Genomic DNA, 25,944 nt, shown 5'->3' with positions numbered 1-25,944 from the left:
CAATATATTCCGTCTTCTTTTACAAAATAAACGTTGTCTATGTCAATCTATCCATGCTATCTGATCAAATGCTATCAAAGGATCAGGTTGTATGTATGTGTGTTGGGTGTGTGTGAGTCAATGCGGTCACAGAAACCAGAGGCATTTTTTTTTCATTCGAAGCATGGCAACAGCTAGCTTTTAGCGGCTCGTTACATTGAAAATAAATTCATCATTTAAAGTCAATTCAAGTTTATTTGTATAGCCCTTAATTCCAAGAAGTCTCAAAAGGCTGTACAGACTACACACGACAGACCACAGACTATATATACCCTGATCTAAAACTTACATTAGGGCAAGGAAAAACCCATTTCAGAGGCCATATATGGCTCGCGAGCCATAGGTTCTCCACCACTGAGCTAGCTCCACCCTGCGTAGTAGATATCTTAGTAGTTCTGTATTGGGCAGAAAACCTTCAACACTGGTAATAGCATAGTAACAACATAGTGATGACAAGATTAGTTGTTATTTTAGTAAGTGTTGGGAAATCATATTAAAATGTACCGTTTGCCAAATTGTTCGAATTAGTTATCTGACTCCATTAACCAAACACAACCTACATTCACCCAACAATTTATGCGCGCTCGTTTCTTGAGGGAAAAGATGAACAAGAAAGCCGACATTTTCACACGGGGGCAGATTCAATTTCATTAACAATTTAACTAAGTGTACTCCATCGAAAACGGCCGAATTAGTGACGTTGGAGTCTCTAGGAAGCCCTCTTCTGAAGTCCTTTAGCTCTCTCTTATTGGCCATCTTCTCCCCACATAATGGCTTGCCGACTTCTCCCATGGGCGTGCCAAGGAAGCCCCCCCTGGGCTTCACCATCTCGCCGAAGAGCGTCGCGATATCTGGAGTAACCAAAACAACACAGAGCGTTTCTACGTCATCAGGGCCTTTCTGCGTCTGGATGTGCCGATTATCTTATCAGCCTTATGTCCCGTTCCTGCCCTTCCCGTAAACAACATTTTCTACTAGGGTGCGCTGACATCGCACCACAGCCCAGCCAATGAATATATTTTGCATTAAATGTAATTTGTATTCGATCGTATAAAATCCTTTATAGTCAAATGTATAAAATCCTTCATAAGTCGAGTCAAGTCAAGTCATGTTTATTTGTATAGCCCTTAATCACAAAGAGTCTCAAAGGGCTGCACAGACCATAGATTATTCTAAACCACAGACTATTATTACACCATCCCCTGATCTAAAACCTACATGAGGGCAAGGAAAAACTCTAAAACCTCAACATGAGGAAAATGAAGAAACCTTGAGAAGGGACCGCACATGAGGTAATCCCCCTTCCAGGCTGCAACGGATGTTGGAATAACAATTGGAAGCTCTTTGTGCTAATTAGTTAAAAAAAAACGTAGCTCTCAGCTTGAAATATGTTGGAGACCCCTATTCTAGATCTATAGTATTTCTTTTTTGTAATCTTTGTGTAGAAATAAATGATTGTTAGCCAATCCAATTTGAGTTTACTGGTTGGTAGCCTAGACCACAACAATTAAGACAAACACCTACAATTTTGAGACAAAACCAAGGCCCTTCAAAGCGGTCTCCACATTTACAAAAATATCACACCACACCCGCGGGTTTAAAAGTCTGATTTATTTGAAAAATAATCTCTTATTAATATCTTACTACCCATTTTACAATAAATAATCAAAAGTGTTTTATTTCGTTTCATTTCAACGATGATGCGTGCGTCTGTCAAAAAGGCTTTGTAACCTTGTTGTCATGACAACCTTGTGTGTTGTTTTCATTGGCTGAAATCTGGCTCGGGCAGAATCCTGCCTGCCGTTCTGATAGCTGCGTAGGTCACCTGCTCCTCTCCATGGACCTGCACAGCCACAAATACGTACTTAGAGGGACAGTGTGTTATACTTGAAGAAGTCAATATATATCATAGTGCCACAGAAAAATGAGCGCTAAAAAGTACAAGGAAGAAGATAAGCAAAAAAAAAATCAAAGTGACCATTTTCCCCGCAGTCTTTTGTGAATAAGAAAAAGGGGAAAAGAGGGGCGGATGGTAAAAGGAGAAAGCAAGAAAAAAGTAAGAAAAAGAAGAAAAGAAGATTAAAAAAGAAAAAGGAAAAAAGGATGACAAAATAATGTAAAAAGAAAGAAATTAAAAAGAGAAAGGAGGAAGGACAAAAAAGAAGGTAAAAACACAAAAAGGAAGAAAGAAGGTAAAAAGGACAAAAAATAACAAAAAAAAGCAAGAAAAAAAGGTTTATGGAAGCATGATGGCTGACAATTAGGTAAGGTTCACGTTATGCCGAATAAAGGCAAATGCTTGACCTGATAGTATTTTTAAGAATGCATTCTTATTTGATAATTCACGTATTTCTGCCTATTGTTTTTACATATTTAATCTTGTAAGTTAATGCTTTAATGCCACTTTAACTCCCTTAAAAGAAAACAGTTTAACTCTTGAGTTAAAGCTTTAGATATACTTAAACTCATATACACCTTGACTCTTAGTGTAAAGCTTTAAAGTCACTTTAACTCTTTAAAAAAGCTGATTAACGCCCGAGTTAAAGCTTGAGCTATAATTTAACTCAATTAAAACTAACTCTAGATTTAAAGCTTTAAACCTGCTTTAACTCCCATAAAAACTGTTTGACTATTGTGTTAAATCTTTCAAAATACTTTAACTCTTTTAAAAAGCTGTTTATCGCCTGAGTTAAAGCTTGAGATATACAAAATTAACTCTAGATTTAAAGCTTTGAAACCACTTTAACTCCCCTAAAAATGTTTAGCTTTAAAGTTAAAGCTTTAAATATATTATAACTCATATACAAATTTGACTCTTGATTTAAAGCTTCAAGGTTACTTAAACTTTTTTTTAAAAGCTGCTTAACGCCAGAGTTAAAGCTTGAACTTTGCTTTAACTCATAAAAAAATAACTCTATATTTAAAGCTTTAAACCCACTCTGACTCCCTTAAAAACTGTTTGACTTTAGAGGTGAAGTTTAAAAAAAAACTTTAACTCATATAAAACTTTAACTCTTGATTTAAAAATGTAAAGCCACTTAAACTCCTTTGATAAGCTGTTTGAAGCCTAAGTTAAAGCTTGAGCTATGCTTTAACTTATTCAAAACTAACTCTAGAGTTAAAGCTTTAAAGCACCTCTAACGGTGGTTTAACTTAAAAGTTAAAGCATTAAATATATTTTAACTCATATAAAACTTTTATTTTTTATTTAAAGCTTCAAGGCCACTTAAACTCTTTTAAAGCTTGAGATATGCTTTAACTTATCCTGAACGAACTCTAGATTTAAAACTTTAAAGCCACTTTTATTGCCTCAAAAACTGTTTAACTATTGAGTTAAAGCTTTAAAAACACTTAAACGCTTTCAAAAACCTGTTTAACGCCTGAGTTAAAGCTTGAGAAATGCTTTTAACTCATTCAAAAAACTCCAGGTTTAAAGCTTTAAAGCCACTTTAACTCGTCTAAAGTTTAAAACATCAAGAATGAATTTCCGAATGATATTAAGTTAAATCAAAAGACAAATAGACAAAAAAAGTTAATCATTGCACAAAAATGTCAAAATTAAAGCTAATGTAAACAAACCTAACATCTTTTAATGTAACCTTAAAATGGACACAGTCAGTGCTACAGACCTCGTTTTTGCTCTCTTCCTCCTTTTTCTTTTTCTTCTTCTTGAGGTTAACAGAAGCGTATGTTATGGCGCTCTCACTCTCATCCGGCGACCCATCCTTTTCAAATGATGAGGGGAAAAAGGGAAAAGAGCGCTTTTAACATACTACGTATTCATTTTTGCAAAAGTATTAGCCCCCTAAGGACGTTTTAACACATATTTCAGGCTTCAAACTGATTCACTAAGACTCAAGAATATGTGAGACACAACTGTGAAAATAAATTTAGATTTATTCAACATTTTCTGTTGTGTTAACAAATAAAACATTGAAAAATAGATGTTGCAAAAATGTCGACCCCCTTCGAATTATTACTTTATACAATCACAGCCACAAGTCTTTTTGGGTGTGTCTCTACACGTTTTGCAAATCTTGAAACAGACATATTTACCCATTCTTCTTTACAAAACAGCTGAAGTTCCTTGATGGTGATTGTTTGTAAACACTAGTCTATTGGATTTAGGTCTGGACTCTGGCTTGGGCATTCTAACATCTTCATATTGTTAGTTTTCAACCAATCCATTGTAGATTTTGCTTTATGGTTAGGGTTGCTCATTCTCAGGTCTTCCCTGTCTTTGGCTCCATCCATCTTCCCATCATCTCTAAGGATTAAACCAGTCCCTACTGAATAAAAGTGAACTAAAAAGCATGATACTGCCACCACCATGTTTTACAGTGAGTATGGTGTTGTCAGGGGTATGTTCAGTGTTGCTCTTAAACCAATCGTAACACTCATTCAGCCCAGGAAGTTCAATTTTTGTCTCATCTGACCAGGACAGCTTGTTCCACATGTTGTTTTTATCTCCCGTGTGGGTTCTTGGCCCTTTTATGGTACCCTTTCGGAAAGGGCTTTCTTCTTCCCACTCTTTCATAAAGGGTAGATTTATTTAGCCTACGACTAAAAGTTGTCTTATGCACAGATCATCCCACCTCAGCGGTGAATGCCTGCAGGTCATCCAATATGATCACGAGGCCTGGGTTGCTTCTCTGATTAGTCTTCTTGTTATTTGGGCTAAAGGTTTAGAGGTACAGCCATGTCTTAAAGGGTTTGCAGTAGTTTTATGCTCTCTCCATTTTGATATTTTTGCTCGCACAGTGCTCCGGGAGATGTGTAAATGTTGCAAATTCTCGTATCCCATTCCTGAATTGAGCTTTTCACTAACTTTTTTCTGGACCTGCCTGGTGCATACTTTGATCTTCATAATACTGTCTGTTCTCCAGTGTCTGCTTTCACAGACCTCTGGCCTATCAGCAGGTGTGTTCAAACTGAGACTTAAATTACTGTGTTTGTCATTGTTATTTGTTTTTTTCGACATTGGATCATTCAGAAGTCATCAGGGAACTTCTGAAGTGAGTTGGCTGTGGTGAAAGAACAAATCTAAACAACAAATATGTTATAAAGTGTTGAAATGTTTTTTTCAGCTTTAAGTTTGAAGCCTGAAAAGTTGTTCTGTTTGGTTTGTGGGGGAGGGGGGTCAATACTTTCGCGAGCCACTGTATACTCTACTACTGGATGCCAACATTCTCACCTTGGGCTCGGATTTTTCCGTCGTGTGGTCATAAGCAACGCTCGCATAAGTAACATTGTTTTCTTCCTGATAAACAACCAAAAAATTATGAATTATTTGAATTGCTTACTGGTCATTGAAAGTTAAAAAAAAAACAATAAAAGAAAAATGGAACTCATTCCTCAAATCTTTCGATACCTATCTAACCAAATATGGATATAATTGAAAGTTAGAGAGTACTTGAATTGGATCAATACTATTATCCTGGGATCGATACTGTCTTACCATTTTAAATAGCACAATGGTTTGTGGTAATGGTTTGTGTCACAGCGTCATGAAAATGCTGATACACTATTTGCTGAACTCCCTCCCACAATGCCTTCCTCTTTCTTTGCTTAGTAATCTCGTGTACTTCGTGAAGGTTTGGGGTGTCAGCTCTGGGTCCCAAGGTTTCCAACGATGCTAAAGGGGGAGGCAAGAACATGATAACCATGGAAACGAAGCTTGCAATTATCAAGCAAAATAAAGACACGAGCATTTTGGATTGTGTTTACACTTTGTTTGCACTGCTGACCTTAATTTCAACCTGTGATGCAATGAATTATATTTCAGTTGTCTTGTTGACATTATCATACTGTATTTCTATTTTTGTGATATTGCTTATTTTGGGGGTTTGACTCTCTTGGCATTTGTTAGAACTGTTAGAAATTCATTTTTATATTCTGTTAATGGGACAGTGTGTATCATTTGGCCACTAGATGTCACTGTAATTTGTAGGGCATAGCTGTCAAACATGCTGCCTGCCGACCAGATTAGACCGCTAAGGGTTGTAATCCGGCCCGCGAGAATACGCTGAAAGGAGCACAAGAGAAAAATAACTTGCACTTTGAGATATGTCCATGGTATGCTGCCAAAGCCAGGCACAACTCACAAAGTAACTGGAGCTGTATTTCTCTCTCTCTCTCTCTTTCTTACTCTCTCCTCTTTTTCTCTCTTTCGTACTCTCGTTTCCTCTTTCCGTCTTTTTGCTTTTTCTGTCCCTCTATTTCTTCTCTCTTTCTGTGTCTTCTTCCCTTTATTTTTTTGTTCCTTTCTCTTGCTTTCTGTCTCTATTTATTTTCTTTCTCTTTCCCTCGCTGTCCCTCTACTTTTTCTCTCTGTGTCTCACTTTTTTCCTCTTTTAGTTTTTTTAAATTGTCTTTCTCACATTTTATTTCTCTTGTTGTCTTTGCTCTCTCTCTCTCTCTCTCTCTCTCTCTCTCGCTATTAACTCTTTCTCTCTCTTTATTTCCCTCCTTCTCTACCTCTCTATTTCTTATATTTCTCTTTCTCCCTCTCTTTCTCGCTCTTTTTTCTGTTTCTGTTTATTTAATTGCCTTTTTCTCTAGCTCTCACTTTTTATCTCCCTCTTTATCTCCCTACATTTCCTCTTTCTTTTGCTCTCTTCCTGTCTTCTTTCTTCTCGTTCTCTCTATTCTCTTTCTCCCTCTCCCTTCTTTGTCTCTCAATTTCTTATCTCTCCCTCTCTCCCTTTCTGTCTCCATTTCTCTCACGTTCTCTCTGTCTTTCTCTTTTTTTCTCTCTTTCTTTATCTCTTTCTCTCATTCTTGTTCTTTCTCTCTATTTCTCTCTGTTTCTCGCTATTTCTGTCTTTTTTCTCTCTTTTTTCTACGATGTGACCCCCGCGCTTAAATGAGTTTGACACCCCTGGTGTGGGGCAACAGAAAACAATTGCTAAAAACGCAAAGATGAACACCAACTATGGAGACTCAAACTGACCAATATTCCCACCCTTTTTGAGTTCCTGTAGCAGCAAGATGGCAGTGTTAGCTTGCTCTTGGTGAGGCTCATGTTTTGTCAAATAAATGCAGTGTTTTAAAAAAAGCAGGTTTTGATGACAGTTAATGTATTTTTGCTTATAATTTAAACCAATATCGTTTTTTTTCTTTAACGAATATTTATTTTACCACTAGGGCGCGCTACATAATACACACTGTCTCTTTAAAGTTTGCATTCTAGTTATTTAATAAAGAAATAAAGAATAAAGAATATTTATTGCGGAAATTCTCTGTGTTGTGTTTATGACAATTATAAGGTACAGTATCTTATGTTGTATGTTATATTTTGGGGTTCATGTTGTGTAATCCGTATTTGATTGTAGGGGGAAGTTTATTATTATTTTTCCGGGTATTGAGTTTTGTCTTGTGTTATATGTCGAAGTGTCCTTGGGCAAGACACTGAATCCCTAATGCCCCCCAATAAGCAGGTCGGCGCCTGTGGAGCACATTGTAAAGCGCTTTGGGAGGTCTTCATTGACTTGAAAAGCGCTATATAAATGCAGACCATTTACCATTTACCATTTGTCTTGCAGAAAGGGTAAGAGAAGTACCAGTATATCACCACTAGAGAGCAACGTCTCACAGGTCAGAGAGTCTCACGGGATCTCACGTGATTTAGTGAGACTTGCTCAATAAATATATATATACTGTATATACAAAACAAATGTGTAACACCAGCTGGAGCTAGCTCGTCCACCTGGGTCTCGCTACAATATCAATCAATACTACCCCGTATTCACTTGGATCGGATTGATACCCAAATTCCCAGTATCGCCCAGATACAGCTTTGAGGATTTCCTTACAGAAGAGTGATGACTAAGAAAACAAAAATTAGAAAAGATGTTGTGAAAAAACTTACATTTGTTTGCTTGGTGAAATCTGGGGGGGAAAGAACAATATTTCAACGGTATGTACAGTAGGTTGTAAAACTATTTGCCCCCCTTGAACTTTGTGACCTTTTGCCACATTTCAGACTTCAAACGTCAAGATATTAAACTGTAATTTTTTGTGGAGAATCAACAATAAGTGGGACACAATCATGAAGCAGAACAGACTTTTAAAAACTAAAGAATGGGTGTGCAAAATGAGTCAGCCCCTTTACTTTCAATGCAGCAAACTCTGTCCAGGAGTTCAGTGAGGATCTTTGAATGATTCAGTGTTGATCTAAATGACTAACGATGATAGATGGAATCCACCTGTGTGTAATCAAGTCTCTGTATGAATGCACCTGCACTGTGATAGTCTCAGAGGTCTGTTTAAAGAGCAGAGAGCATTATAAAGAACGAGGAACACAGCAGGCAGGTCCGAGATACTGTTGTGGAGAAGTTTAAAGCTGGATTTGGATACAAATAGTTTTCCCAAGCTTTAAACATTTTAAGAAGCACTCTGCAAACAATAACATTGAAATGTATATAGAGCATTATTTCATGCACATTTTTCATGCACATTTTAAAGCCGGAGCACAATTTTTTACAAGAGAAAATCTCAAGATATTGAAAAATTATTTCCCAGCACCGGTTTCATGTGTTTTTAAAAAATGTAACTATCATGTTGTCTAAATCGTCAATATTACGTTTCTCTACTCATTTATGATCAGCGTGGAAGTAGTACTCATTTCGTTAATAAATTTTCTGTATTTTTTGGGGGTATATTTTTAACCTGTATTTTAAATTTCTTGTTTTATTCCGTTTTTAATATCAAACCCCTTCAAAGGCCGGGTTCATACACCTTCTCCATGGCCAAATTAAAGGGTACATTTTCAATTTTTCCAGTACTTTCAAAGGAAGGAATCCAGCACCGATCAAAAGGGTTTTTGTTGGCTTTGATGACTAAAATAAAGTCGCTATCTTGCTGCTAGCACATACTTTGTGTCATTTTGAGCTCTTTACTATCCATGATTTACCATCTTTTTGTGTCAGAGGGCTGCTATAAACTGACATGAATTCTGCTGTTCTGCTTCAACAATCCACAAGCATCTTCGATACGTCGTGCTTGTTTACAAACACGGAAAGGTCTTTATAGGTACTGAGTAATACAAAACGTATACAATTACTAAATACTGAATCATTTAGGGCAGCACGGCGGCGCAGTGGTTAGCGCTTGTGCGGCACAGTTCATGTCATGGGAACCTGTCGTGGGTTCAAATCCAGCTCCAGACTTCCTGTGCGGAGTTTGTATGTTCTCCCCGTGCTTGCGTGGGTTTCCTCCGGGCACTCCGGTTTCCTCCCACGTTCCAAAAACATGCATTTCAGGTGAATTGGCCGGTCCAAATTGTCCCTAGGTGTGAATGAGCGAATGAGTTGTCTGTCCCTGTGTGCCCTGCGATTGGCTGGCAACCAGTTCAGGGTGTCCCCTGCCCACTGCCCGGAGATGGCTGGGATGGGCTCCAGCCCCTCCGCGACCCTAATGAGGATAAGCGGTACGGCTGATGAGATGAGATGAGATGAATCATTTAGCTCTTAATATTTTATGACTATTGTTAATATATCATTAAAAAAACTAAAAATCTGAGGGGCCGAATGGGAGCCATAAGAGCCCAGTCAGAAAAGCCAGTTTTCTAAATAGAGCTGTCCTTTTGGGTCCTCTTGGGAGTGGTGAGGCTTCATATGAGAACGCCATAATGACAAGCCACTAGAGCAGGGGTGTGGGGGTCATTTTCACCCACTTTAAAAAGCAAATGTCTTCATTTATTGCAAGGTCGAGAGAGCCAAACTGCCAAGAAACATGGCAATGGCAACGATCTCAAGCATTTCAAATATTTAACCCCAAATCTTAAGCATTTTCTTAACCTTGAAAACACAACATTAAAAGCACTTTCAAGGATTTCAAGCACCCTTACAAACCCTGCAAAGTGGATTGGATAAAATGGCAATTAATGACTTTGAGGCAAAATTGTTTTGACAGTTATGCACTTTTAACAATCATCACTATCAGACATTGATTTTGCTGCAAATGGCGGATCTGTAAGCTCAAAGATTTAATAAAAAGAAAGGGCTCAGAAGAGGTCTTTCAGAACAGGTTGGAATTTCTTATCTGAGGTTTGAACTTTCCATTATTGTCTTCTCTCCTTATTTTAAGTGTCTACTAAATTGTTAACCTATCACAGTAGGACAACAATAGTTTACTGTGTCATAACTGTTCAGGTTTTCAGGGTTTTTTTATTTAGTAAAGTAAGAAAACAATTGTTGAAAATAGCAAAATGACATGCAAGGTGTTTGCTTCATTTGATTTATTAGATTTGGAAACAGTTTCATCACAAAGATTATTACATATTCTTTCCTAACTTGTGGTAATTAGTACAGTATCAAATTACAAAAACATATATTCTGCCACATACTGGTATGCATTAATGTTAAAAGATCTAGAATTGGGCGATTTTCGGCATACTAGTTGAAAAGACTGCTCTCATTCTAGTTCCTTATTTTTGATTTGACCCTTAGAGGGCAGCAGATAGAGCAGGATCTCCAACCAGGGTGCCCTCTAAGGACAGTTGAGGTGCCCGAGGGTCTGATCTGATAAGTAGCTGACCAGTGTTGGGTCATTGGGATTTTCTAGGTTGACTCAGTCTAATTAACAGCATTTTTAATAATTAAATTGTTAATGACATCGTAATAATATGATAAATTGTTATTATATAAATTCGAATAAATTAATTCCAGACATGGACGAAAAAAATCTATTTAAGTATTGATAGTTAATTTTGAGCAATTGAATAAGAGGATAGAATGAAAATGTATCCATTCATCTTTTTATCGTTTTATTTTACAGGAAATGCAGCAAACTAAATTCAAATGTATGGGTTTTAGAAAGCGAATGAGCAATAAGTGTGCAGTTTTTTAAGCTAGCTATCTGACTACCTTTAGCTAGCTACAGTATCTTCCTACCTTTTTAGCTATCTAGCTTGCTTTTTACATATTTTGCATGTTATACAGATAACATTGTGAATTTTTTGCGAGTGATCAAGCTAAATTTTGGCCTCCTTTCTAGCTAGCTAGCTTTTTTTAGCTTTCTATTTATTTTGGCTTTTTACTACTTTAGCTGTGCATCTATCTCCCTTTTATTTTTTTAACTGTTTACCATTTACACCACAGGTGTCACACAGGTTGCCCGCAGGCCAGATCAGGCCCGCTAAGGAATTGAATCCGGCCCGCGAGACAACACTCAGAGAAGCGCAAGAGAAAAACAAGCTGCAGGTTGAAATATGTCAACTTGATGTTGCCAAAGAAAGGTGCCTCGAACAAAGACACTGAACTTGTATTTCTTTTTCTCTCTCTCTCTCTCTCTCTCTCTCTCTCTCTCTCTCTCTCTCTCTCTCTCTCTCTCTCTCTCTCTCTCTCTCTCTCTTCCCCTCCTCTTTTCCACCCCTTTTCTCCCACTCTCTGTCTCTGTCTCTTTCACTCTCTGTGTCTCTTTTTCTCTTCCTTTGTTGCTCTTTGTCTCTTTCTCTCTCTGTGTCTTTTTAACTTATTTTGCTCTAACTTCCTTTTTTCCTTTTCTCTTTCTCTTTTCCTACCCTTCGCGCTTTCTTTTCTCTTTTCTCTCCTTCTGTCTTTCTATTTCTCTTTGGATTTCTTTCTTCCGCTCCCTTTCTTTCCCCCTCTCTCACGACTTCTCTTTTTATCTCTTTTGTTTCTCACGCTCTCTCCCTCTCTCTCTTTGTCTTTCTTTGTCCTGCCCTCTCTCCCCTTCCCTCCCTCTTTCTCTTATTTCTTTATCTCTCTTTTTCTTTCTCTTTAATCTACTAGTCCGGCCCCCGACAGAATGTTTGTTCTATCGTGTAGCCCCCAAGTTAAAATGAGTTAGACACCCCTGTTTTACACTATCAAGCTACCTTTATAGCTATTTAGCAAGTTTCTATTGTAGAAATTCATATCGAACTCGGTACCTTTTGCTCAAATTAGTAACAAAAATTAGCTACCGGCTTGAAAAAGGTTGGAGACCCCTGGGATTGAGATATCAGCCGCCTTCGATACTACTGATATCTTAAAAGACTCTGATACACTGAAACCGAGTATTTATTAATGTATAAACACAATACAATGTACAAATAATGATGATTTGTGTTCATACCTTGGGCTGAGTGACTCCTGGACTTCATCTTTATGAGGACGACAACAGCAACGATGACAATCAGCATCAATGCTCCGAGGGCCGACCCAATAATAATTTGCGTGTTTAGGTCAGCCAACTGCGGTCCGTCAATTCCAGGACTACTGGTGCTCTTTTCCTTGGAGTTGACTGTGTACTGGGTCTGGACCTGCACCATACTTTCAAACACATATTGGCAGGTGTATGTCTTTTTTAGGCTGCCAGAAAGTAGTTTAAGAAAGGAAACGCATTTGCTCTGTGCAATAGCTTTTGAGGAAAGCTTTGTGCTTTCTTCGTCCATCCAATTAAGGACTCCTGGGCATTCACAACCCCTAGGACCGTAGCAGGTCACGGAACACTTAAGGGCAGTGTGACCATCTGTATCAGGGTCCAGAGGTATCACTGAAAGAGAAGATAAAAGTCAACAGTGACTGTTATGTTAAATCCGAAAATCAGAAAATTGACACAAACACACTTTTAAAGTTCGCCTGACATCTCACCACTCCCACGACACGTCACAGCTGCCAAAATGGAATTTCTCATTTGGGCATTCAGTGGAATTCATATGATCTACTCTAATAGGAAAGCTGAAAGTCATAAAAGACTTTTCCCAGAGGGCACGTACCCTAGCGGGTACATTCAAGCTCCTTGAATATTTGGAAATCACTGTGTTTAACACAACTGGACATTGAAGACGTTGACGACATGGTGTTCTTCATTCTTATCGGAGGAATTTGTTTTGGCATTTTTATGTGGAGTTTGTTGACACAACTGAGGAAAATGTCTGTCCAATTGCCGTTGATGCCATCTTGGGCAACACCCTCGCCGAACAGACCGCCACGGTCGAAAAGCAGAAAGCTGACCCCCACAACAAGTTATACGACAAGTTCGAGGTTCTCAACGTCAAAATGGAAACTTCTGACTGGCAGACCAGTTAGACTAGCTTCAATGGATCAATATTGACTTTTGGCTCTTCTCATATAAATTATACAAATACCTCATTAAAATAAAAACTAGGTGGAGGTGTCAAGGTGAACATGAAATTGAAATCTCTTTACACTTACTCTCTCCCTTTCCTTCTCTATTTCTTTCTTTCTCTCGTCTTTCTCTTTGGTTTCTTCTCTCGTTCTTTTTGTCTCTGTCTTTCTCTTTCTGTCTCTCTTTTATTTTCTGCCTTTGTTTCTTGCTCTCTATCTCCCTGTTTAATTATCTCCCTACCTTCCTTTCTTTCTCTTTAATCTACTTGTCCACCCCCTGTGAGAATTATTTTTCTACCATGTGGCTCCTGAGCTCAAATAAATCGGACACCCCTGCTTTAACTGATCACATCCACAGGATCTAAAATCGACTCACATGTCATCATAGTCATGAAGACCCTCAATTCCCGCTGTCCGTCCATTTCGCATTCAAAGTAACCGGCATCTTCCGCCTCCATCCGGTCAAGCACCAGCGAGCAGTCGTCCGTCAGTCGGAGGCGTTGACTTCTGGGGGAACTGCTTAGCACTCGACCGTCTTTTACTTCTCGTACCAAGGGGCTTCCGTCCCGACTGTAAAACCAGGTTACATCGTTGCACGGACCATTCACTGGCGTTTCTTTGCAGGGCAGAGTGGCCACGTCGCCAACCTTGTGAAACATTGGTCGTTGGCCCAAATTGACTGCAAGACACCACAAAGATAAAAGAAAATAAGAGTGAGGTTCACTGTTCACGGATCTCTTAGCCGCAAGGGTCGTGGGGGCACCCAACCTGTGGTGTGTCTTAGGCGGTGTTAGGAATTAAATATTAAAAACGTACCGTTTACCAAATTGATCGAATTAGTTATCTGACGCCATTAACCAAACACAACCTACATTCTCCTAACAATGCACGCTCGTTTCTTGATGGGAAAAGATGGACAAGTGACCATCATTTCCACACTGGGGCAGATTTAATTTCTTAAATAATTTAACTAAGTGAACTCCACCGAATTAGCCAAATTAGTGTCGCTCGAATCTCTGTCAAGCCTCTTCTCTCGATCTTCTGCCTTCCTTTTTTTGACCCACGTCTCTTCGCAAGCTGGTGTGCCGGCTCCTCCCACGGGCGTGCCAGGAAAACCCCCACGTAGGGTCCACCCCCTCACCTCGATGTCTGTTGAAACTCAAAACAGGAGCGTTTCAACGTCGAAAAGTGCTGATTATCTTTTTAGCCCTTTGTCCCAGTTCCCCGCTGTTCCTGTAAAGACCACTCTCCACTAGGTTGCATTGACCTCGCCCCACAGCTCAGCCAGTGATATCTTTTCCATTTAAATGTAATTTGTATTTGATCGTACAAAATCCTTTATAGTCAAATGTATAAAATCCTTCAGCGGGTACAGTCTTTTGGTGCCCACCCCTCCACAGGGTGATTTTTTGGGGGGAAGGGGTTTGCCCCCCCACATGAAACAGACCGTACTGGTGTTTATGGTTACTGGCAGCAGGAGAAGCCTCGTGATCTGACTCAAATGCAGCACCTTCATCAACAGGCCGCTGTTGTTTTTTGGATGTAAATCATTATCCCTCTCTTTAGAGATGAGCTGGATCTCAGCAAGCCAAAACTTAATTATTTTAGATTGTTATTAGTAATATTTGTCTATGCTTATTATCAAAACAATTAGTCATATTTTGATATATTTATTGTATAGTTGTTCTCCACATGTAGGTTGCTATTTTATCATTTATTTATTACAAAATATTGACCACTCTTAAGTTTGAAAATGTAAAGTTAAGTTTGAACAAACAACGATATTGGGGAGTGATTAGGACGTAGGAGGTTTAGATGCCATGTTATTTCGGAAAATATTTTTTTCCCAAGTATCAGTTTTTTCACGCGCCACTGCCAGTAAAATCGAAAATGAATATGATTTTTAAAATTACTCGTTCTTTTTTTAATTTGTGTGAAAATAACACAACACATACCATAAATAAATAAAAAATGACATAAAAAAACAATTATATACGTATTATTTATATATATATATATATATATATATATATATATATGTATATGCCCTGCAATTGGCTGGCAACCAGTTCAGGGTGTCCCCTGCCCACTGCCCGATGATTGCTGGGATGGGCTCCAGCACCCCCGCGACCCTACTGAGGATAAGTGGTGTAGCTGATGAGATGAGATGAGATGAGATATATATATATATATATATATATATATATATATATACATACATACATACATACATACATACAGTATTTAAACACCATGCTATTTTGCTATTTCTCCCACTTCGAAATCATGGAGGTCTGAAATTTTCATCGTCGGTGCATGTCCAAGAGAGATAAACTAAAAAGAAAAATCCAGAAATCACAAAGCATGATTTTTTAACAATTCTTGTGTGATACAGCTGCAAATAAGTATAAGAGACAGGACGAGTGCACTGCATTAAAGAGAAAATGACTCCTTCCCTCAGTCAGAGCATTGAAGATGGGTCGTGGCTGGGTCTTCCAACACGACAACAACCCCAAGAACACTGCCAGGAAACCCAAGGAGTGGCTCCGTAAGAAGCATATCAAGGTTCTAGCATGGGTTAGCCAGTCACCAGAACTGAACCCAATCGAAAATCTAAGGAGTGGAGCTCAAACTCCGTATCTCAGTGACAGCCTAGAAACCTGACTGAACTAGAGAATATCTGAGTGGTGGAGTGGGCCAAGATCCCTCCTGCAGTGTGTGCAAACCTGGTGAAAGACTATAGGAAACGTTTGACCTCTGTAATAGCAAACAAAAACTGAACATTAACATTCATTTTCTCAGGTGTTCAAATACTTATTTGCAGCTATATCAGACACATAAAACGTTAAAAAATCATGCATTGTCATTTCTGGATTTCTCTTTTTAGTTTATCTCTCTCACATTGAACATGCACCTACGATGAAAATGTCAGACCCGTCCATGATTTCTAAGTGGGAGAATAGAATAGAATAGAATATACGTTTATTATCATTGTTACAAAATAACATATCGTGACAACGAAAATTGGACATTGCACTCCAGTTACACATTTTTACTGTAAAGATAAAAGATTAAAAAAGATAAAAAGAATTTGTATATATATACAGGGAGTGCAGAATTATTAGGCAAATGAGTATTTTGACCACATCATCCTCTTTATGCATGTTGTCTTACTCCAAGCTGTATAGGCTCGAAAGCCTACTACCAATTAAGCATATCAGGTGATGTGCATCTCTGTAATGAGAAGGGGTGTGGTCTAATGACATCAACACCCTATATCAGGTGTGCATAATTATTAGGCAACTTCCTTTCCTTTGGCAAAATGGGTCAGAAGAGGGACTTGACAGGCTCTGAAAAGTCAAAAATAGTGAGATATCTTGCAGAGGGATGCAGCACTCTTAAAATTGCCAAGCTTCTGAAGTGTGATCATCGAACAATCAAGCGTTACATTCAAAATAGTCAACAGGGTCGCAAGAAGCGTGTAGAAAAACCAAGGCGCAAAATAACTGCCCGTGAACTGAGAAAAGTCAAGCGTACAGCTGCCAAGATGCCACTTGCCACCAGTTTTGCCATATTTCAGAGCTGCAACATCACTGGAGTGCCCAAAAGCACAAGGTGTGCAATACTCAGAGACATGGCCAAGGTAAGAAAGGCTGAAAAACGACCACCACTGAACAAGACACACAAGCTGAAACGTCAAGACTGGGCCAAGAAAAATCTCAAGACGGATTTTTCTAAGGTTTTATGGACTGATGAAATGAGAGTGAGTCTTGATGGGCCAGATGGATGGGCCCGTGGCTGGATCGGTAAAGGGCAGAGAGCTCCAGTCCGCCTCAGACGCCAGCAAGGTGGAGGTGGGGTACTGGTATGGGCTGGTATCATCAAAGATGAGCTTGTGGGGCCTTTTCGGGTTGAGGATGGACTCAAGCTCAACTCCCAGTCCTACTGCCAGTTTCTGGAAGACACCTTCTTCAAGCAGTGGTACAGGAAGAAGTCCGCATCCTTCAAGAAAAACATGATTTTCATGCAGGACAACGCTCCATCACACGCATCCAAGTACTCCACAGCGTGGCTGGCAAGAAAGGGTCTAAAAGAAGAAAAACTAATGACATGGCCTCCTTGTTCACCTGATCTGAACCCCATAGAGAACCTGTGGTCCCTCATCAAATGTGAGATTTACAAGGAGGGAAAACAGTACACCTCTCTGAACAGTGTCTGGGAGGCTGTGGTTGCTGCTGCACGCAATGTTGATCGTGAACAGATCAAAGCACTGACAGAATCCATGGATGGCAGGCTTTTGAGTGTCCTTGCAAAGAAAGGTCATATTGGTCACTGATTTGTTTTTGTTTTGTTTTTGAATGTCAGAAATGTATATTTGTGAATGTTGAGCTGTTATATTGGTTTCCCTGATGAAAATAAATAATTGAAATGGGTATACATTTGTTTTTTGTTAAGTTGCCTAATAATTATGCACAGTAATAGTCACCTGCACACACAGATATCCTCCTAAAATAGCTAAAACTAAAAAAGCCCCACTCCAACTTCCAAAATATTCAGCTTTGATATTAATGAGACTTTTGGGTCCATTAAGAACATGGTTGTTGTTCAATAATAAAATTAATCCTCAAAAATACAGCTTGCCTAATAATTCTGCACTCCCTGTATATATGAACACAAAATATTTACACAACAAAGTGAGGGCGTGTAAAAGCAGAAGATATGTACATTGGGTGTTTACTTACAGGGGGTCGTCGTAGCGCATTATGGCGTAGTGCAAATAGGCAACATTGTGCAAAGTAGGCATAGGCATGAATACAATTTTACATCTGTATGAGGAAGTGTGTTTGCATTGGTATTTCTCCTTAAAGAGCGTTTGTGGAGAGTTTTGGTTTTTTGTGCAGTGTGTATTTAGGGTAGTGATAGCCTTGGGGAAGAAAATACCTCTGAGTCAAATAGTAAAATAGCAGGCTGTTCAAATACTAATTTTCTTCACTGCATACGCCATATTATACATCATACAACCCTAAACATCCAACTGGGTCCAGTCTTAACAATGGTCTGTTTACAAAAATGTGTCTTCCTAACTTTGTCTGGTAAATTCTATCTCAGTTAAGTTTCATTTTGCACAGTGGAAAAGCCATTTTCTGATGCCTTGTCTGAGGGAGACTTCCTCCTTGTCGGCCCAGAGTATCCATACACTATCTACACCGCTTAACCTCAGTAGGGTGCTGGAGCCCATCCCAGCCATCTGCGGGCAGTGGGCAGAGGACCGTTAGCCGGTCACAGGGCACTCAGAAACAGACAACAATTTGGACCGGCAAATTAACCTGACATGTATGTTTTTGGAATGTGGGAGGAAACTGGAGTTGCTGGGGGAAACCCACGCATGTATGGGGAGAACATGCAAACTCCGCACAGGAATGCTGCTAGCTGGATTTGAACCCATGATCTCAGAACTGTGACGCGGACGCGCTAACCAGTCAGCTGCCGTGTCGCCCTGGCCCAGAGTATACTCTGATTTATTTTGTTTTGTTACTAAGTATTCGTCCAAATACTCAGTCTGATCCCAGAAGTCGAACACGCGACGAGACACGGAATATCTACGCTCCTCACGCTGCAGCCTATGTTAACACTAGTGTGGCTGTGACATTGCGTTAACGGAGATGTGAAAGTGGCAGTTCCTGTGAGTAAACATTTACAGGCCGTCTTAACAAATATTCTATCCAAGGTTTCTTACCTTCAAACAGAAGCAGAAAAATCAGAAGGAATTCTTGTATGTTCATCTTCAGTGAGCAATTTAATCTTGTTACTGTTTCGTGATTGTGATAATATGGTCAAAACTAAAAGAAAGGGAAATAAAGGTCGAGCCTTCCTAACTCACACGCAAATGTTTGCATCACTTGGGTTTGTTCTGCATTTATCCTTTTATAGAAGAAATATTTCACAAGCGGGCTAGCTGAGCAGCATTGACTTGTCCATCTTGTTTATCACAGCACTATAACAACTAAAGGGGAACTGACGGAAGAAAAAAGAAAAACAAACATCATTTCCATGCATGTCGAGTTCCTGTTTTCTTTTCTTTTTAATAAAAACTCTTTCAGTTACAGCCAACCTTTTCCAACCTGTTTTTCCCAAATGCTGAGATGATAGATAAGATAGATAGATAAGATAGATAAGATAGATAGATAGATAGATAGATAGATAGATAGATAGATAGATAGATAGATAGATAGATAGATAGATAGATAGATAGATAGAGTCCAATATAAATTGAATCTAAGTGAAAAGTTTGCAGTGCTTGGCAACCTCGTAGTTTGCCTTTGTTGTCATGATTACTAACTCAGATCACCTGGAGCAATCATGTGGCGCCTGGGTGGGCGCCTTCTGATTGGCTGGCAATCCTCTCTTAAGCGCCCTGCGCCCTGAGAGGAATGTCAGAGCGTACATTCTTGTGACTCTGTTTCTCCCGATATCCTGTTCGTTTAGAACTCTGCTTACCTGAATTTTGCCTGCCTCCGATCCGACCTGTTTCCTTCCCACGTTTTGATCTCTTCTCCAGCCCCAGTAAACACGACCTGCCCGATTTTCGCACTATGATTGACGACTCATTCTGAAGTTATCTCCCCGGCGCCGCTGCTGACGTCTGACGGTCATCACGTCTCCAGCAAGCCCTGAACGCTTCCTTAACAAAAGACTAAAACGAATGCTCTGGGGTTACTGGTCTGGTTTTCTGATATTTGTAGCATTTTCATTTGAATCGCGGGGCCTCATGAAAAAGCACTGCTGTGGTAATAAAACAGCTTTTAGTTTCTTCACCTTTTTACACAATTTGTTTCCCGTTCGACTTATGTAAAACGGTAGATACGAACAGTTTTTCGGGATGTCGAAAAATATCCGGACATTGCTGGAAGTTAGATTTTGTCTTGTGTGCACCTTTTCCAAGTAGAGGACAGTGCTGTAGTGTTTCTTTCTGCTGCGTGGCGCTGTCACCCAGCATCCACCCGAAGAAGAAATCCGGCTTATACTTCCTAGTTCATGTGTAAACAGTACTACGTGTACTGTATCTAGAACTATGACATTTTTATTGTTTAATATCTCGTGCGTCCATTCAATATGGTTGGTGTAAAGTGTAAAGAAGCGGCGAGCCGTTTCTTTTTAAATGAAAGTGGAATAAAGAAAGATTGATGCGGTTGAGAAAACGGTTGGATCGTTTTTTTCTACCACGGAGGAGGAAGTAGCCTAACTCTTGAAGCCCATCTTCCAAAAGTTAAACTTTACTTTATTTATCTTTATAGAGTTAATTATTTAATACAATACAATACAGGTTACTTAACCAGGCCTTAAACATACTTATATAAACCTTAAACATACAAAATATAGCACAGAAGCAACTTACGAACTACTTAGGAACGATCGTCTGGAACGTAAGTAGGGCAGCGTCTGTAAAACAAGAATTCTGAGGAGCCGTTTGGGAGCCAAAAAAGACGGCTCTCCTCAGTGAGCCGAGCCAACAGAGCGGGGTTTTTTTCTAAATAGAGCTGTCCTCTCTGGTGCGACCAGTGGGGGGCAGTGAATCTTCACATGACAACGCCATACTGACAAGCCACCAGAACAGGCAAGTAGTGTCATTTTCACACACTTTATTTTTGAAATTGTTCATATAGTGCGTGGTCTATGGAGCCATACTGCTAAGAACGGCAACAATTTTAAGCATTAACAAGCACTTTCTTTTGTGAACTGGCGAGTGAGACGTTTGAAGTGCACACACAGAGAAATGACAAACTTTTTCGTTTAATGACACAAATGTTTGATTGTAGTCATAGGGAATAAACCATTCAGGAAGCACACAGCAGTTGACAGGCAACATAAGTCAGTGTCTAAAACAGTGCTAGAACAAACTTTTTTTTTTCATTTTCACAATTTATAAAATAATAATCTAAATAAAATCCAGAAATGCATTACATAAATAAACCTAAAAAGTGTCACATGACCCATAACTTCTACTTTCCACACCTGCACTCAGTACTAAAATAAATTAACATTTGAAGAAACTACTACATATAAAGTTGTATTTCTAAGTTATTCAAAACCGTCGAAACCTGAAACAATCAAAGTGTTTCTACAGTGAAATGAATGTTTCGTTTTTTAATTTAGTATAAATTTGAAAAAAATCACACTAAACGCTTTCGATGTTTTTTAAAAAGCCATGCAAAAGCACTACAAAAATTTATAATTCTAACAAAAATGACATCAAATTATCCATTATAATATAAAAGATGATGATTGAATTACACCCCCCCCCCCAAAAAAAAAAAATACCCTAAAAAGGTAAACTCCATTAAACGGTCCAACAGATGCATGACGTCCTCATGCAATACTCAAAAAGAACACTAGAGAGCAACCTCCACTCACCTTTTATTTGCTCACTCGCCTACACACGCACAGTATAATGTATTTTTAAAGGGACAGTGTGTTTAAATGGTAACTGGTCTGCATTTATATAGCACTTTTCAAGTCTATGAAGACCTCCCTAAGCACTTTACAATGTTTAGTACCTCTTAATTGTAAAAAGAAAACTTAATAAAATAGAAATATGCATTTGAATAATAATCTAAAATACAGGAACAATCATAAATGTTTGTGTTTATAGTCCTGGCAGGTCGAGGAATATGCATTTATTTTACATACCATGAGTTTTATCTAAACAGCTCTGGTGTAGTCTTGCTACTGCAGGTACCCAGAAACCTCAAAAATGGTGGACAAAAATTGAGTAAAATAATGCATTTTGGTCACTTTGAGTCGCTGTAGTTCGTATTTTCCCGTGTCCTTTTGAGCTCTTGTTTCAGGTTGCACTACACCACAAAGTAACATACACACACTGTCCCTTTAAAGTTGTGCATAGTTAAAAAGCTGTTGTATGATTTCCAAAACATTTAGCTTTGGGTGCACATTTCAGTGTTGAAATTGTCCACAAGACAATACAGTGCCAAGCCAAAGTATTACACCCCCACAAACGTCTTTGTCATTTTGTCACATTTCAGGCTTCAAAGCTAAAAAAAAACGAACACAATCGAAAGGTGGAACAAAATTATATTTACAATGATCAAAAAGGAATTAGGTTTTGCAGACATATTTGCCCCCTGTCCTCTCAGCTCTGCCATCTGACTCCAGAAGTTCCCGGATGACTTCTGATTGATTGAATGTCGAACTAATGTATTAACAATGTTAGTTAGAATGCACCTGCTTTGTGATGGGCTCAGGAGTCTGTGAAAGGAACACAGGAGAACTGAAAACACGAAAACCAAAAAACACACCAGGCAGGTCCAGGAGGAAACCCACGGAAGCACGAGGAGAACGTGCAAACTCCACACAGGAGGTTCGATCTCATGACCTCAGAACTGTGCCGCACACGCGCTTACCACTGCGCCGCCGTGCTGCCCAAATATCAACATAAAGAGAGCAAAAAAAACACTGTATATCTACCAATAACTGGCCATCCCTTCAAACTTTAACCCCCCCCCAAAGGCACCGTGATCACACCGGATGACCTGCAGCCATACACGGCTGAGGTGGGACAATATGGGCATAAGAAAAACCATTAGTCGTACTCTGCATAAATCTGACTTTATGGAAGAATGCCATAAAAGGGCCAATTTAGCGTTTGCAAGAAGCCACATGGCAGACACAAATTATATGTGGAACAAAGTATGCTGGTCAGATGAGATCAGAATCGAACTTTTTGGGCTGAAAGCAAAGCGTTACGATTGGCGTCAGAGTAACACTGCACATCACCCTGACAACACCATGCCCTCTGTCAAAACATGGTGATGGCAGCATCATGCTCTAGTGTTGCCTTTCTTCAGCAGGGACTGGGAAGATTGTTAGAGTTGATGGAAAGATGGATGGAGCCAAATACAGAACGATTCTGGCACAAAATCTGTTGGTGTCTGCAAGTGACCTCAGAATGGGGTGCAGGTTCACCTTCCAACAGAACAACACCCTAAAGATAAACAAAATCCACAATGGAATGATTTGAAACCAACAATATAAAGGTATTAGAATGGCCAACCCAAAGTCCAGACCTCAATCCTATAAAGCAATTGGGGAACAATCAGAAAAATGCTGGGCACCAACAATCACCATCAAACCTTAAGAAACTTAGGGAGCTGTTTTGTCAGGAAGAATGGGCGATTTCTTCTGTTTCAAGATGTGTAAAACATATAGACATACCCAAAAAGATTTGGGGCAGAAAGGAGGTTGATCAAAGTATTAACTCAAAGGGGGCTAATATTTTTGCAACACCTACTGTTTTCATTTGTTAGCATAATATGAAATGTTGAATGAATTTGGTTTCTTTTCGCAATGCTGTTAATTCTTGGAAAATATTGATTTTTTTTAACTTTCGGTTTGAAGCCTGAAATATGGCATTTTGCCAAAATTCCTGGGGGCCAACACCTTTGCAAGGCACTGTAAAAAATCAGCATTCTGGTCTCGTAGAACGATTGCATGGTTGGTAATAGTGCTTGCATTCCTGGGGTCACTTTTTTTAAACAGTTAAACAAAGAGGTAGTCACATCAATGTTCCAAAATTGCAATGAAACTCCTTTAAGCACTTTCAACTGACACACTAGAATCTCTCCAGTGAGTCAACATTATTAAGCAGCACTCTAGCCAGGTGACCTTTACCCAGAAATCCAAGGGAAACGATGCGTTCAAGTAAACTCCGCGATGATCACCGATTGTCCACTGGTCCCAAATGAAAGCACAAAAAGGATCCCGGGGTCTGGGTCCCTCGGGTCATCCTGGCTACAAGGACGTTTCCCTGTCGAAGCTGAGAGACGGATTCAATTTGGGAACTTTTTCGTCTGGAGATTCCGTTGGCAGCTAAAATAACACAAAATGTTTTTTTTTCTTCAGTTTTACGACAGAAATAAGCATCCCAAGATAGGTTGGATAGGCACCAATGTTCCCTCTAAACTGGGCACTGCCCAGACCTCCTCAGCACCAATGTTCCCTGTAATTTTCCACAGGTCTGAGCTTTCACACAGTCGGTGAGCAACGCTCGAAACAACAGTGAGCAACCATAATCCCAAGTGTGGCAAGATAATTAATTATCAAACATGTCCAAAACTTGACATCAAGTTACATTTTGCTGAGTTTCCGGCAACGCAAAATTATTTTTCTCTTTTGAATGAATTGACTCATGTACTATTGCAAAGGTTGTACGGCCTACAAACGTCGTTTGTTTTTACAATTCTTTCACAAGATATCCATTTCTTTTTATTTCCTGATATACATAATATTAACATTTTTGGGGGCTTATTTAGTCGGTTGTAAGATACAGAACTGTACTTAATCACATTTTTTGTGGAAGTACAATGTTGGCAACAAGATTCACTTGATATAATTTTAATTATTTGAGTGCAACACAAACTTTTTCTTATTTTTTCCGTGTTTTTTTTCTACTTTTTTTTTTTAAATTCCTTTAAAAAAATCTCATTGTGTTTATTTTTTCCGAGCTGTTACTTTTTTCTTTTTGTTCTCTATTTACTTTTTTCCTACATTTCTTTCTTTTCTTTTTTTTCTGGCTTTTTTTCTAAATTTTTCCTTCTTTTTTTCTCTTCCTTTTTTCTCAGCTTTTCACTACTTTTTCATTTTGGTATTTTTAAGTAAAAATGACATCAAAAACTAAAAAGCAAGAAAAAAGAAGTAAAAAGCTCAAAAATAAAGAGAAAAAGAAGTAACAAAGAAAAGAAAAGGGAAACTAACGAATCACAGAAAAGGCAAAAAGAAAAGAAAAACGAAAAACGCTCACAGACTTTGTCTGATTGCTCAGACTCGCGGAAGCTTAGTGGTAACATGGATGGGCACTTTTATTCGGAGGAGAATCAGAGACTATGAAAAACGACCTCAGCCAAGGGCGACGACTGCGTCCACAGCCAGGAAAGAAACAAAAGCACATATAAAACACAAAGCCAAGCAGGTCTTATTAAGGGCGCATCCTGGGATACGCCCTAGCTGGAATGTTAAAGCAGACACTGCGGCAGTGAGTCCTGAACTATTTTAATGAAAGTATTTGCGACTACTATGTCTGCAGAAAGACTACCGTATTTTCTGGAACATTGGGCTCACCTAAAAACCCCAAATTTGCAAGAAACTCAAAGTCCGCCTTATAATACTGGGTACCTTAGTACACCGTTTTTCCTGGCCGGATTCAATAATTTTTTAAAGGTCCTTCAAAGCTAATTTTCAAATTCCTCTAGTAGCCTTAAAAGAAGAATCATGTATTTTCCATAGCCACAAACATATCTGTGATTTACACATGCCATTTTTGCTTGTAACTTAATTTTTATTGTGATTTTTCTCTTTTTGGAACAAAAAAAAAACAAAAACAACCAAAACAACATGGGAGTTTTGGGGAATATCATCCATGTTCAAATCATTCTTCAAAGTCCAGTCTTCCTTGTTTGTAAGTGGTGTCCTTATTTTCCCCGTCCCCCAGTCCGTCAACGAACCTCTGCGCCCGCAAAACGTGTGTTTTGACTCTGTCCGGTATCCTTCTTGTGAATCCTGTCCAGTATCAATCTCGTCCTCTTTGATATCTGTCTCCAGTCTCCAGTGTCTGGTATCAATCCCGTCTGTCTCGTCCTGTCTGATATCTTGCTACAGTCTCCGGTATCCGGTATCGATTCCGCCTGTCTCATCCTGTCCGATATCCTGCGCCAGTCTCCAGTATCCGGGATCGATTACGTCTGTCTCGTCCTGTCTGATATCTAAATCCTGTCTCCAGTATCCGGTATCGGTCCCGTCTATCTCGTCCTGTCTGGCC

General features: G+C 39.1%; 2 protein-coding genes across 5 annotated transcripts in view; both read right to left on the bottom strand.

Moving 5' to 3' along the window:
• Positions 1 to 628: 628 nt before the first annotated feature.
• Positions 629 to 19,108, bottom strand: LOC148346571 (uncharacterized). 4 transcript variants are annotated; one of them, XM_088324605.1, is made up of 8 exons: positions 18,853 to 19,108; positions 13,492 to 13,794; positions 12,121 to 12,540; positions 7,910 to 7,929; positions 5,234 to 5,299; positions 3,669 to 3,764; positions 1,771 to 1,882; positions 629 to 890 (listed from the first exon to the last, which is right to left on the bottom strand). In XM_088324605.1, exons 1-7 carry the CDS (start codon positions 18,896 to 18,898, stop codon positions 1,802 to 1,804), a joined length of 1,032 nt encoding a protein of 343 aa, XP_088180731.1. In that variant the 5' UTR covers positions 18,899 to 19,108; the 3' UTR covers positions 629 to 890; positions 1,771 to 1,801. The 4 variants fall into 4 exon arrangements, with proteins under 4 accessions (XP_088180731.1, XP_088180732.1, XP_088180730.1 ...); XM_088324606.1 differs by having other exon boundaries at positions 1,788 to 1,882; XM_088324604.1 differs by lacking the exon at positions 629 to 890 and having other exon boundaries at positions 1,653 to 1,882.
• Positions 19,109 to 21,433: 2,325 nt separating this feature from the next.
• flvcr1 (FLVCR choline and heme transporter 1) overlaps positions 21,434 to 25,944 on the bottom strand; it is a 40,882-nt gene continuing 36,371 nt past the window's right edge. The window contains exon 10 of the mRNA XM_088324603.1: positions 21,434 to 23,999. Within this exon, the coding sequence (XP_088180729.1) occupies positions 23,922 to 23,999 (78 nt within the window). The 3' untranslated portion in view covers positions 21,434 to 23,921. The remainder of the gene's footprint in view (positions 24,000 to 25,944) is intronic.

The sequence above is a fragment of the Urocampus carinirostris genome, chromosome 20 (genome assembly GCF_059441175.1).
Source record: "Urocampus carinirostris isolate Australia breed hairy pipefish chromosome 20, RoL_Ucar_1.0, whole genome shotgun sequence".
Classification (NCBI taxonomy): Eukaryota; Metazoa; Chordata; class Actinopteri; order Syngnathiformes; family Syngnathidae; genus Urocampus; species Urocampus carinirostris.
The sequence above is the reverse complement of the archived record's forward strand: the minus strand, read 5'-3'. Positions and strand labels throughout refer to the sequence as shown.

Excerpts from the sequence above, each read along its gene's own strand:
- LOC148346571 (XM_088324605.1), bottom strand. The coding sequence starts at position 18,898 with ATGAACATACAAGAATTCCTTCTGATTTTTCTGCTTCTGTTTGAAG. Across the intron at positions 7,930-12,120 it reads CAGGAGTCACTCAGCCCAAG|ATTTCACCAAGCAAACAAAT; the intron begins GTATGAACACAA and ends TTTCCCCCCCAG. Across the intron at positions 3,765-5,233 it reads CGGAAAAATCCGAGCCCAAG|GATGGGTCGCCGGATGAGAG; the intron begins GTGAGAATGTTG and ends TCATTTGAAAAG.